At 46.6% G+C, this 14,208-nt stretch overlaps 1 protein-coding gene across 3 annotated transcripts in view; it reads left to right on the top strand.

The window, feature by feature from the left end:
* Window positions 1-13,527, top strand: part of LOC135056979 (zinc finger protein ZFP2-like) — a 29,600-nt gene extending 16,073 nt beyond the window's left edge. For 2 of the 3 annotated variants that reach the window (XM_063962798.1, XM_063962799.1), the window contains exon 7: window positions 12,425-13,527. In XM_063962798.1, coding sequence (XP_063818868.1) covers window positions 12,425-13,506 — 1,082 coding nt within the window. In that variant the 3' untranslated portion in view covers window positions 13,507-13,527. The remainder of the gene's footprint in view (window positions 1-12,424) is intronic. The other variant, XM_063962800.1, reaches the window with a different exon arrangement.
* The last annotated feature ends 681 nt before the right edge of the window (window positions 13,528-14,208 follow it).

Raw genomic sequence — 14,208 nt, 5'->3', positions numbered from 1 at the left:
CACAAATGGAGAAAAGGACAACAAATTCCAATGGGCCTTTTTAAGTCAATTCAGTACCAAACATAGGCAGGTTGAGGCTATTTTTAAAAATAATTGGAAATTGCTTCAACAGGATGCATTGTTGGGCAAGGTGATACCGGACAAACCTGTCTTTATTTATAGAAGGGCATCTTCAATACAGAATCAGTTAGTGAGAAGCAACCTTGAAATTAACCCTAGACAGAGTATTAGAACAAAGGGATTCCACCGTTGTGGTGAATGTTTAATGTGCAAAACTGTAAAATTGACAGAAAGGAAATTCACCCATTTAACCATAAATAATAGGCAGGTGGAAATAAAAGAATTCATATCCTGTCACTCAAGGAATGTTATATATGTTCTGGAATGCTCATGTGGCCAGTACTATGTGGGAAAGACCACTAGGAATCTTAAAATTAGAGCAGCAGAACATATATATAACATAAGGAAAGGTTTGCTTACTCACACTGTGTCATCCCATTTCAAGGAATGCCATGAGTCCAATGAATGAAGAATAAAAGGGTTTTGGGGAATCCAGCTGATTTTACCCCATTGGAAAAATAGGAATGTGGAAAAACGCCTATCCCAAGCGGAAATGAGATGGGTCTACCACTTAGACACCCTGGTTCCCAGGGGTCTCAATGGGGATTTCGAATTGAAATGTTTTTTAACTTAAAGATTCTTTAACTAAAAGATTTTTTTAATCAAATTTTGATTAGAAATATAAATTGTTTTTTCCACTATGACCCGTGGCATTCCTACATTCCTTCTCATCTACATGTCTTCTATGTTCCCTGTCCATGTTTTATATGAATTTTAGGAATTTTATATGAGTCTGTGTGATTGTATATATAACAATGTTCATTTTCTTTGAGGCATACTATCAGTATTGATTATGAAGTGGACATTGTGTAGCCCATGGAATGAAATTGCTCCTATCTAGAGGAGACAAGGTTTGATCATCACCTGAATACTCTAACTATGAAGTGGAACGCAAACAACGGTAACGGAGCGCCATTTCCGGATTGCGATGATCACTTCCGGCGGGTGGAACGCACCCGGAAGTAAATGGAACGCACAGCTGACTCGGAAGTGACGAACAGCAAAGAACTACACCGGCGCCGTGATTAACCAGCCGATTAGCGGCGATTCAAGACAGGTGATCTCTGTATTAGTATAGGGTATAAAGGGAGAATTAGGAGAGCAGTAGGATACGCTTCTGACGAAGGACGATGATGTCTGAAACGCGTTAAGCGTACTGCTCTCCCATTTATCACGACCCCATCTCGGTGCTTGTTTTTGGAGATCCTGCTGTTTCCTTGTTCCGGAGCTCGGTCCAGCTAACCCAAAACTCCATCTGGGATATATAAGGATCTTCCACACAACTGCTACTACTGCCTGAGGGGGAATTTTGTGACATGCGCTTTTATCTTCTATGTTTGTAAGTGTGTTATTGTCATTAAAACCTGTATGTTTTTAAAACGATAATTTGCACTATCGATGTTTTTAATGTGTTCCCCTTTATGAGCCAAAATCTATCAGCTCTTATATTATATGAAGGGGACACAGTTTATTACAGATGGTACACTCGAAAGAAACATCTTGAACATACCATCAATCAAATTGTGAATTTGATACTACACAATAAGGGACGGTATTATTCTTCTTCTTTATTCTGTCTCTATCTGTGGTGTATAAAGGGTGAACTGGTTCTATTTGTGGAGCGCTTGAAGTCTATTGTCTAAAATCTTTTAAAACACCATAATCATAAAGCTCAGCATTTGTAACAGAATCCGGAATGCCCATTATTCTGATATTATTTCTCTGAGAGCATTCTTCTAAATCAATGACTTTATCACGAATAGAGACCATGTCTTCCTGAAGGGTGTCATGTACTGAAATCAGATCTTTGTGAGACGCAACAATCTCTTTCATCATAGTCTGTATGAGTGCCAATCTCACTGATATCGGACCTCAAAGCTTGAATATTAGAGTTAAGTTCTGAGGTTATTTCAGTCCTTTAATGTAGATAACATAGAATGTATAGAGCGTAGAGTAACAGGACCATCTAGAGTGTCTTAAGACGTCTTCAGCCATTACAGCTGGGCTGTGCGACTGACAAGAAGAAGCAGATGATGTTGTAGCGGTCTCAGAAAGACCACCTGAATTCGAGGTACCAAAGAGATGGATAGGTGGGGCCGATTTGGTACCTTTTAACATTTTTTAAAGCATGGTAAGCTGGCTACAAAGAGACAGACCTCTCAGAGATAGGAAAACACCAACAATCTCTAAATAAAAGGAGCAGTAGTACGCTGTCAGGAGGTTACATCAAGATGACTCCGTTCAAAATGACATTCTGGGTGACTGGTCTATCCGAGCCCAAATATCAAGTAAACAGGATGTAATGCAACTCAAATAACACAGTAATGAGCGAGAAATTCCACTAGAGGTCAGCGTGATCACAGACGTGAAGTACTCAGCTCAGAGAGACACAAATGGCAAAATATATTCAGTGAATAAATCCACAAAATAATATACTGTGAGGTTGTAATCAGAGTGTAATGAGCTGTACTCAGACGATACTTGATACTGGGCTCTGCATGTAGACTGAGAGGAAGTAGATTATAGTGGTACCATATACATAGAAGGTAGTTTCAACTCCAGGCAAATGCTTCAATGTAGTGTAGTGACCCCGGTCCAGCCGTCAGGACACTTATTTAGCAGCTTATATCAATTTTATTGAAGGCAGAAGGCAAAGCATGCGATGGCCGGGCACCAGGATTTAAAATGGCAGCCACCTCACTTCCCAATATCACCGCCGGGCTCCTGTGACTGTGGGCAGCCCGTTCTGTCCCCAGCAGTAGCGGGAGTTGTGCATCCGTGTGAGCGGGAGAGCAAGTGCTCCTGCCTGAGCAAAAGCGCCTCCAAGTCATGTGTCCGGAGCGTGCAGGAAAGACTGGGCGCACTTAGCCCCAGAATACAGCCCGAGGCTTCAGCGGCGTCACTAAGCTGAGACAGTGAACAATGCCCAGAGTGAGCTGAGCGAGCTGATTTAGGGCAGGAAGAGTGGGGGACTTAATAGATTGGGTCTTGGTCCCAGCGGCGGCTGAGAGCTATCAGGTAGGGTAGATAAGAAGCCACTTAGTGAGGAGAGCTCCAGAAAGCATGTCTGGATGAACTCCGCCCACGCCCCTCCTTATTTATTATTTTATATACTTACAGGGTGACAGGTTTGGTACATCCCTGCAAAGGCAGATCCAATCTCTTTCTCATCAGACTCTGCTGTCTTCCCTGCACTCTCACTCAGATGTTCACTGCTGCCAGTAGCACACGTATGAGAAGCAGAAGTATGGCGGCAGCTGTATAGATTCTGATATGTAATTCTCTGTATCGTACCATACACACATCATCCTTATTACTATTGAGAGTATAGAGGTAAGACACTGATTATGGGGGTGTAAGAGTGGACTATAACCTAGCAGATGTATGATGATTGCAGGGTATTATATGGTGTATTGCATGTAAAGTACCTTGTTCCACACCTGCTCTGCTGTAGCAATATACCTTATAATAGGATTTTAATTACCTACCAGTAAGTAATTTTCTCATAGTCCGTAGAGGATGCTGGGGTTCCATTTAGTACCATGGGGTATATGCGGGTCCCTTGGGAGCCATGGGCACTTTAAGAGTTTAATAGTGTGGGCTGGCTCCTCCCTACACAGATAGTGGTGAGATTCACACCAGCTCACACGTACGCAAAGAAAAGCCAAGCCAACTAGCTTGAAACGATTCAGCAATGGCTGAACAACAATACTTAACCAAGTAACAATGCAGTACTTAACCAAGTAACAATGCAGTACTTAACCAAATAACAATGCAGTACTTAACCAAGTAACAATGTAGGAAAACGAAGCACTGGGTGGGCGCCCAGCATCCTCTACGGAAGACGAGAAAAGGATTTACCGGTAGGTAATTAAAATCCTATTTTCTCTTCTGTCCTAGAGGATGCTGGGGTTCCATTTAGTACCATGTGGATGTACCAAAGCTCCCAGTACGGGAGGGAGAGTGCTGAGGTTCCTGCAGAACAGATTGACCAAACTTTAGGTCCTCAGAGGCAAAAGTATCGAACTTGTAGAACTTAGCAAACGTGTTCGACCCTGACCAAGTAGCCGCTCAGTAAAAAGTTGTAAAGCCGAGACACCCCGGGCAGCCGCCCAGGAAGAACCCACTTTACGAGTAAAGTGGGCCTTAACAGATTTTGGACACTAAAGGCCTGCCGTAGAATAAGCATGCTGGATAGTAAACATGATCCAGCAAGAAATCGTCTGCTTAGAAGCAGGACACCCAATCTTGTTGGGATCATAAAGGACAAATAGAGCTTCCGACTTCCTGTGACGAGAATTTCTCTTTACATAAATTTTCAAAGCCCTCACAACATCCAAGTACTTTGAGGTGATTGAGGAGTCAGTAGCCACTGGCACCACAATAGGTTGGTTGATATGAAAAGCTGATACAACCTTTGGAAGAAATTGCTGAGGCGTTCTGAGCTCAGCTCTATCCTCATGGAAAATCAAGTAGGGGCTGTTGCATGACAATGCCCTCAATTCTGACACACATCGAGCAGATGCCAATGCCAACAGTGTGACCGCCTTCCAAGTAAGAAACTTGATGTCGACCTCCTGTAAAGGCTCGAACCAATCCGATTGCAGGAACTGCAGCACCACATTAAGATCAAGGTGCCGTAGGAGGCACAAAGGGTGGTTAGATGTGCAGAACCCCTTTTAAGAAAGTCTGAACCTCACGGAGGGCATCCAATTGTTTCTGGAAGAAAATGGACAAGGCCAAAATCTGTACCTTTATGGAGACCAAAGGTCCACATTCACGCCTGCTTGCAGAAAATAAGAATTTACTCACCGGTAATTCTATTTCTCATAGTCCGTAGTGGATGCTGGGGACTCCGTAAGGACCATGGGGAGTAGCGGCTCCGCAGGAGACTGGACACAACTATAAAGAAAGCTTTTAGACTACTGGTGTGCACTGGCTCCTCCCACTAAGACCCTCCTCCAGACCTCAGTTAGGATACTGTGCCCGGAAGAGCTGACACAAGTAGGAAGGATTTTGAATCCCGGGTAAGACTCATACCAGCCACACCAATCACACCGTATAACTCGTGATACAATACCCAGTTAACAGCATGATAACAACTGAGCCTCTCAACAGATAGCTCAACAATAACCCTTTAGTTAAGCAATAACTATATACAAGTATTGCAGACAATCCGCACTTGGGATGGGCGCCCAGCATCCACTACGGACTATGAGAAATAGAATTACCGGTGAGTAAATTCTTATTTTCTCTAACGTCCTAAGTGGATGCTGGGGACTCCGTAAGGACCATGGGGATTATACCAAAGCTCCCAAACGGGCGGTAGAGTGCGGATGACTCTGCAGCACCGAATGAGAGAACTCAAGGTCCTCCTCAGCCAGGGTATCAAATTTGTAGAATTTAGCAAACGTGTTTGCCCCTGACCAAGTAGCAGCTCGGCAAAGTTGAAGAGCCGAGACCACTCGGGCAGCCGCCCAAGAAGAGCCCACTTTCCTCGTGGAATGGGCTTTTACTGATTTAGGATGCGGCAGTCCAGCCGCAGAATCTGCAAGCTGAATCATACTACAGATCCAGCGAGCAATAGTCTGCTTAGAAGCAGGTGCACCCAACTTGTTGGGCGCATACAGGATAAAAAGCGAGTCAGTCTTCCTGACTCCAGCTGTCCTGGAAACATAAATTTTTAGGGCCCTGACTACATCCAACAACTTGGAAGCCTCCAAGTCATTCGTAGCCGCAGGCACCACGATAGGTTGGTTCAGATGAAAAGCTGATACCACTTTGGGGAGAAACTGGGGACGAGTCCTCAATTCTGCCCTATCCATATGGAAAATCAGATAAGGGCTTTTACATGACAAAGCCGCCAATTCTGAAACACGCCTGGCCGAAGCCAAGGCCAACAACATGACCACTTTCCACGTGAGATATTTTAAATCCACGGTTTTCAGTGGCTCAAACCAATGTGACTTTAGGAAATCCAACACCGCGTTGAGATCCCAAGGTGCCATCGGAGGCACAAAAGGGGGCTGAATATGCAGCACTCCCTTAACAAAAGTCTGAACTTCAGGTAGTGAAGCCAATTCTCTCTGGAAGAAAATCGATAGAGCCGAAATCTGGACCTTAATGGAACCCAATTTAAGGCCCATAATCACCCCTGACTGTAGAAAGTGCAGGAACCGGCCCAGCTGAAATTCTTCCGTTGGGGCCTTCCTGGCCTCACACCACGCAACATATTTTCGCCATATGCGGTGATAATGGTTCGCGGTTACTTCTTTCCTAGCTTTTATCAGCGTAGGAATGACTTCCTCCGGAATGCCCTTTTCCTTCAGGATCCGGTGTTCAACCGCCATGCCGTCAAACGCAGCCGCGGTAAGTCTTGGAACAGACAGGGCCCCTGCTGCAGCAGGTCCTGTCTGAGCGGTAGAGGCCATGGGTCCTCTGACATCATTTCTTGAAGTTCCGGATACCACGCTCTTCTTGGCCAATCCGGAACAATGAGTATAGTTCTTACTCCTCTTCTCCTTATTATCCTCAGTACCTTTGGTATGAGAGGAAGAGGAGGGAACACATAAACCGATCGGTACACCCACGGTGTTACCAGAGCGTCCACAGCTATCGCCTGCGGGTCTCTCGACCTGGCGCAAAATTTTCTAGCTTTTTGTTTAGGCGGGACGCCATCATGTCCACCTGTGGTTTTTCCCACTGGTTTACAATCATTTGAAAGACTTCTGGATGAAGTCCCCACTCTCCCGGGTGGAGGTCGTGCCTGCTGAGGAAGTCTGCTTCCCAGTTGTCCACTCCCGGAATGAACACTGCTGACAGTGCTAACACGTGATTTTCCGCCCATCGGAGAATCCTTGTGGCTTCTGCCATTGCCGTCCTGCTTCTTGTGCCGCCCTGTCGATTTACATGGGCGACTGCCGTGATGTTTTCTGACTGGATCAGTACCGGCTGGTTTTGAAGCAGGGGTTTTGCCTGACTTAGGGCATTGTAAATGGCCCTTAGTTCCAGAATATTTATGTGCAGGGAACTCTCCTGACTTGACCATAGTCCTTGGAAGTTTCTTCCCTGTGTGACTGCTCCCCAGCCTCGAAGGCTGGCATCCGTGGTTACCAGGACCCAGTCCTGTATGCCGAATCTGCGGCCCTCTTGAAGATGAGCACTCTGCAGCCACCACAGCAGAGACACCCTTGTCCTTGGAGACAGGGTTATCAGACGATGCATCTGAAGATGCGATCCGGACCACCTGTCCAACAGGTCCCACTGAAAGGTTCTTGCATGAAACCTGCCGAATGGAATCGCTTCGTAGGAAGCTACCATTTTTCCCAGGATCCACGTGCAGTGATGCACCAACACCTGTTTTGGTTTTAGGAGGCCTCTGACTAGAGATGGCAGCTCCTTGGCCTTCTCCTCCGGGAGAAACACTTTTCTCTGTTCTGTGTCCTGAACCATCCCTAGGAACAGCAGGCATGTCGTAGGGACCAGCTGTGACTTTGGAATGTTTAGAATCAAGCCGTGCTGTTGTAGCACTTCCCGAGATAGTGCTACCCCTACCAACAACTGCTCTCTGGACCTCGCCTTTATCAGGAGATCGTCCAAGTACGGGATAATTAAAACTCCCTTCCTTCGAAGGAGTATCATCATTTCCGCCATTACCTTGGTAAAGACCCTCGGAGCCGTGGAGAGACCGAACGGCAACATCTGGAATTGGTAATGACAATCTTGTACCACAAACCTGAGGTACTCCTGGTGAGGATGGTAAATGGGGACATGTAGGTAAGCATCTTTGATGTCCAGCGATACCATGTAATCTCCCTCGTCCAGGCTTGCAATAACCGCCCTGAGCGATTCCATCTTGAACTTGAATTTTTTGATATATGTGTTCAAGGATTTCAAATTTAAAATGGGTCTCACCGAACCGTCCGGTTTCGGTACCACAAACATTGTGGAATAGTAAACCCTTCCTTGTTGAAGTAGGGGCACCTTTACTATCACTTGTTGTGAATACAGCTTTTGAATTGCCTGTAACACTGCCTCCCTGCCTGAGGGAGTGGTTGGCAAGGCAGATTTGAGGAAACGGCGGGGGGGAGACGTCTCGAATTCCAGTTTGTACCCCTGAGATACTATTTGAAGGATCCAGGGATCCACCCGTGAGCGAGCCCACTGATTGCTGAAATGCTTGAGACGGGCCCCCACCGTACCTGGCTCTGCCTGTGGAGCCCCAGCGTCATGCTGTGGACTTAGAGGAAGCGGGGGAGGACTTTTGCTCCTGGGAACTGGCTGTATGCTGCAGCTTTTTCCCTCTACCTCTGCCTCTGGGCAGAAAGGACGCGCCTTTAACCCGCTTGCCCCTATTGGGCCGAAAGGACTGTACCTGGTAATTTGGTGCTTTCTTTGGTTGTGAGGGAACATGGGGCAAAAATGTAGACTTCCCAGCTGTTGCTGTGGAAACGAGGTCCGAGAGACCATGCCCGAACAATTCCTCACCCTTATAAGGCAGAACTTCCATGTGTCGTTTGGAATCTGCATCACCTGTCCACTGCCGAGTCCATAACCCTCTCCTGGCAGAAATGGACATTGCACTAATTTTTGATGCCAGCCGGCAAATATCCCTCTGTGCATCCCTCATGTTTAAAAGTGCGTCTTTTATATGCTCTACGTTCAGTAAAATAGTGTCCCTGTCTAGGGTATCTATATTTTCTGACAGGGAATCTGACCACGCAGCAGCAGCGCTGCACATCCAGGCTGAAGCTATAGCCTGTCTCCGTATCACACCTGTGTGTGTATATATAGATTTCAGGATAGCCTCCTGCTTTCTATCAGCAGATTCCTTCAGGGTGGCCGTATCCGGAGACGGTAGTGCCACCTTCTTTGGCAAACGTGTGAGCGCTTTATCCACCCTAGGGGATGTTTCCCAGCGTGACCTATCCTCTGGCGGGAAAGGGTACGCCATTAGTAACCTCTTAGAAATTACCATCTTTTTATCAGGGGAAGCCCACGCTTCTTCACACACTTCATTTAACTCTTCAGATGGAGGAAAAGCTACTGGTAGTTTTTTCTCTCCAAACATTATACCCTTTTTTGTGGTACCGGGGGTAACATCAGAAATGTGCAACACATTTTTCATTAACTCAATCATGTAACGTGTGGCCCTACTGGAAGTTACATTAGTCTCTTCGTCGTCGACACTGGAGTCAGTATCCGTGTCGACATCTGTGTCAACCATCTGAGGTAGCGGGCGTTTTAGAGCCCCTGATGGTTTTTGAGACGCCTGGGCAGGCACAGGCTGAGAAGCCGGCTGTCCCACATTAGGTATGTCGTCAAACCTTTTATGTAAGGAGTCGACACTATCACGTAATTCCTTCCACAGCACCATCCACTCAGGTGTCGACCCCGCAGGGGGTGACATCACATTTACAGGCATCTGCTCCGCCTCCACATAAGCCTCCTCATCAAACATGTCGACACAGCCGTACCGACACACCGCAAACACACAGGGAATGCTCTGACAGAGGACAGGACCCCACAAAGCCCTTTGGGGAGACAGAGAGAGAGTATGCCAGCACACACCAGAGCGCTATATAACACTGGGATCCCACTATCAATGAGTGTTTTCCCTATAGCTGCTTTTTTATATATATTACATATATATATATATATATCTATACTGCGCCTAAATTTAGTGCCCCCCCTCTCTTTTTTACCCTTCTGTAGTATTCTCAGACTGCAGGGGAGAGCCAGGGAGCTTCCTTCCAGCGGAACTGTGAGGGAAAAATGGCGCCAGTGTGCTGAGGGAGAAGCCCCGCCCCTTTTCGGCGGACTTTCTCCCGCTTTTTCTGTGATACTGGCAGGGGTAATTTTACATCTATATAGCCTCTGGGACTATATATGATGTATATTTTGCCAGCCAAGGTGTTATTTATTGCCCTCAGGGCGCCCCCCCCCCCCAGCGCCCTGCACCCATCAGTGACCGAAGTATGAGGTGTACATGAGGAGCAATGGCGCACAGCTGCAGTGCTGTGCGCTACCTTGGTGAAGACTGAAGTCTTCTGGCTCTGTAAGGGGGACGGCGGCGCGACTCCGGGAACGAACACCAAGGTCGGGTCCTGCGGTCGATCCCTCTGGAGCTAATGGTGTCCAGTAGCCTAAGAAGCCCAAACTACCACCTGTTAAGTAGGTTCGCTTCTTCTCCCCTTAGTCCCTCGCTGTAGTGAGTCTGTTGCCAGCAGATCTCACTGAAAATAAAAAACCTAAATATACTTTCTTTCTAGGTGCTCAGGAGAGCCCCTAGTGTGCATCCAGCTCGGCCGGGCACAAGAATCTAACTGAGGTCTGGAGGAGGGTCTTAGTGGGAGGAGCCAGTGCACACCAGTAGTCTAAAAGCTTTCTTTATAGTTGTGCCCAGTCTCCTGGGGAGCCGCTAATCCCCATGGTCCTTACGGAGTCCCCAGCATCCACTTAGGACGTTAGAGAAAGAGGAGAAACCGTCCGAGTTGAAACTCCACCGTAGGAAATTTCTTGGATTCACACCAAGACACATACTTTTTCCAAATCTGATGGTAATGTTTAGACGTTACTCCCTTTACTGGCCTGTATCAGGGTAGGAATGACCTTTTTCGGAATGCCCTTCCGAGCTATGGTCTGGCGTTCAACCTCCATGCGTAGCTGAGGTAAGTCTTGATAAGCGAATGATCCCTGTAGTAGAAGGTCCTCGCGAAGAGGAAGAGGCCTCGGATCCTCCAGCAGTAATTCCAGAAGATCCGCGTACCAACCCCGTGTTGGCCAGTCCGGAGCAATGAGGATCGCCTGAACTCTTGTTCTTTTTATTAGTTTGAGAATCCTTGGGATGAGTGGAAGTGGAGGGAACACATACACCGATTGGAACACCCATGGAGTTACCAGGGCATCCACTGCCACTGCTTGTGGTATCTCGACCTGGAACAGTATCTCCAAAGCTTCTTGTTGAGGCGGGAGGCCATCATGTCTATCTGAGGTACACCTCATCGACTTGTTACCTCTGTGAACACCTCTGGGTGGAGGCCCCATTCTCCTGGATGGAGATCGTGTCTGCTGAGGAAGTCCGCTTCGCAGTTGTCCACTCCCGGTATGAAGAGAGGTATGCAGTGAGAAAATGGCGCTGGTGAGTGCTGGATCCACTCTGAGGAGAAGTCCCGCCCCTATAATGGCGCGTTCTCCCGCACTTAGTTGATTATACTGGCCTGAGGTATTTTATAGCTAACAGCGGGATTAGCCCCTGATAGCTATAGTTGACCAGTGTAGGATGATTGTGCTGGCCCAGGACGCCCCTCACAGCGTCATACACAGTGTGCCACTGAGCCTTCCGGAGCGCAGCCTGTCAGAGCTGTGCTCCCACTCTTGTGCCGCCATTCCCGCCGGCGACCCGCTTCCCGGGCCGCCGGCGCTGTACTCCCCACACTTCATTCTTCTGTCTCTGTTGGGGGTGGCGGTCGTGCTGCGGGAGTGATCGGTCGCCTCGTGGGCTTGAGATCAGCACCCTCAGGAGCTCAGTGTCCTGTCAGCGGAGATAGAGAACCATTAACTTCTAGACTTTGTTTCTACTCCCCCCCCCCCCCCAAGTCCCACGAAGCAGGAAGGCTGTTGCCAGCAGCAAAACTCTTAGGAGCTCCCCTAGCTGGGACCGGCTCCTCCAGGCACATTTTCTAAATGGAGTCTGGTAGGAGGGGGAGGGGCATAGAGGGAGGAGCCAGCCCACACTGTGAAACTCTTAAAGTGACCATGGCTCCCAAGGTACTAAATAACCCCAGCATCCTCTCGGGCGTGAGAGAAATAAGGGTGAGTAACACATGTACAGGCTTACCAGCGTATGAGCACACACATATAAAGGAATGCTACCTTACCAATGCTTCCAGGAGTAACGTTAGGCGACATTTCTCTGATCCATCAGCTCATATGACTGATGTTATTGTTCATCTAGAATCTCCAATTCATACGATATATTCCCCATCCATAGTTTTACATTGGTGCTGACATAGGACTTGGCGAGTGACTACATCTCCATTTATACTTCATGGTTAGTTACCAGTACAAGAGAGATATATCTAAGTCTTGTTATAATATCACGTTTGTTATTGTGAGTGTTCTCAGGAGAGTGGACACAATGATAGTCTGAGACACAATATTATAAAGCCTTCATTAAAAGTAATGTTTTATTATACACACACATTTACAATTAAGTGTCCCAGAAAGTCGTCTTCTTCTATTGTTTACAAGATTAATATTGTTACAGAAAATTTCACATTTCCATAATGTATTTTATTTCCAGCAGATGGACACACAAGCAGGAATATCTCAGAAGGACATCTAATGTTATCCCCGGATTGTGAAAAAAAAGATAATGACAGTAGACCGGATTCTCCAAGAGATGATCCTATTACCCCAATTATACATCCAGCTCTATCAGCTGGTCCCTCTGATCCTGGGAAATGTTCTCCTGATCACTCTGATATTGGTGCATCTGTTACAGCTCTGACAGTAGATACAGTGTTTCCCTGTTCTATAGATGCCAAATGTTTTACACAGAACACAAACCTTATTACCCATCAATCAGCTAAGGCAAGCGAGAGACTATTACCATGTTCTGAGTGTGGTAAGTGTTTTCCATACAAATCAGATCATGTTAAACATCAGGGAAGCCACACAGGTGAGAAGCCATTTTCTTGTTCTGAGTGCGGGAAATGTTTTACACGGAAATCAGGTCTTGTTACACATCAGGGAAGCCACACAGGTGAGAAGCCATTTTCTTGCTCTGAGTGTGGGAAATGTTTTACACGGAAATCAGGTCTTGTTACACATCAACGAAGTCACACAGGAGAGAAGCCATTTTCCTGTTCTGAATGTGGGAAATGTTTTATAAGTAAATTATATCTTGTTAGACATCAGATAATTCACACAGGTGAGAAGCCATTTTCTTGCTCTGAGTGCGGGAAATGTTTTACCCTGAAATCAAATCTTGTTACACATCAGAGAAGTCACACAGGTGAGAATCCATTTCAATGTTCTGAGTGTGGGAAAAGTTTTACACACAAATCAAATCTTGTTAAGCATCAGAGAAGTCACACAGGTGAGAAGCCATTTTCTTGCTCTGAGTGCGGGAAATGTTTTACCCTGAAATATAGTCTTGTTACACATCAGAGAAGTCACACAGGTGAGAAGCCATTTTCTTGCTCTGAGTGTGGGAAATGTTTTACCCTGAAATCAAATCTTGTTACACATCAGAGAATTCACACAGGTGAGAATCCATTTCCATGTTCTGAGTGTGGGAAATGTTTTACCCAGAAATCACAACTTGCTTCACATCAGAGAAGTCACACAGGTGAGAGGCCATTTCCATGTTCTGAGAAATAAATCAGCACACAATAGACATCACTCAGGTGAGGAACCATTTTATTCTTCTGGAGTATACTTATCATTGCCATGTAACATTCAAGGTTCTTATCCTATCTCCCATGCTTTTTGCAATACACGTGCTACCACTGGGTGAAACAGACATCATGTCCTCGTTTACCACTGCTATGCCGATGACTGGTCTTTTGCTCTGGGTACTGAGAACCCAATACCAATCCTAAATGTCTAGCTGAGCTCCAGGTGTGGGTGATGCCGGTTGGCTGTGACTCAATGCTGGTGAAACAGGTCCTTATGATAGAAGCTCACGACAAAGGGCAGGGCTACAGCTCAGCTTTGCTTACCAACCAGACTTACACTTGGGGGTTCAGAGTTACAAAATGCTGATCATGTGCGGAATCTTTGTGTCCTGGATGGTGGAGTGACATTTAGACATCAGGTATCAGCCACAATCAGATCCTCATCTGAGGAACATAGCCAGACTCCAGCACTTATTTCCCTCAGAACCCTCAGAAGACCTACAGTCATACATGCATTTGTAACATCACACATAGAACACTGTAATGCCCTCTACCTGGGTCTCCCAGCAAAAGAATTGCAGCACTTGTAGCTTGTACAGAATGCAGCAGCCAGGCTGTTACCTAACCAGCCCGTTCCTGCCACATACCACCCATTCTCTGCTCCCTCACCGGCTGCCTGTAAGAT

This window comes from Pseudophryne corroboree, chromosome 3 (genome assembly GCF_028390025.1).
Source record: "Pseudophryne corroboree isolate aPseCor3 chromosome 3, aPseCor3.hap2, whole genome shotgun sequence".
Taxonomy (NCBI): Eukaryota; Metazoa; Chordata; class Amphibia; order Anura; family Myobatrachidae; genus Pseudophryne; species Pseudophryne corroboree.
Note: the sequence above shows the minus strand (reverse complement) of the source record. Positions and strands in the feature narration are given on the sequence as shown.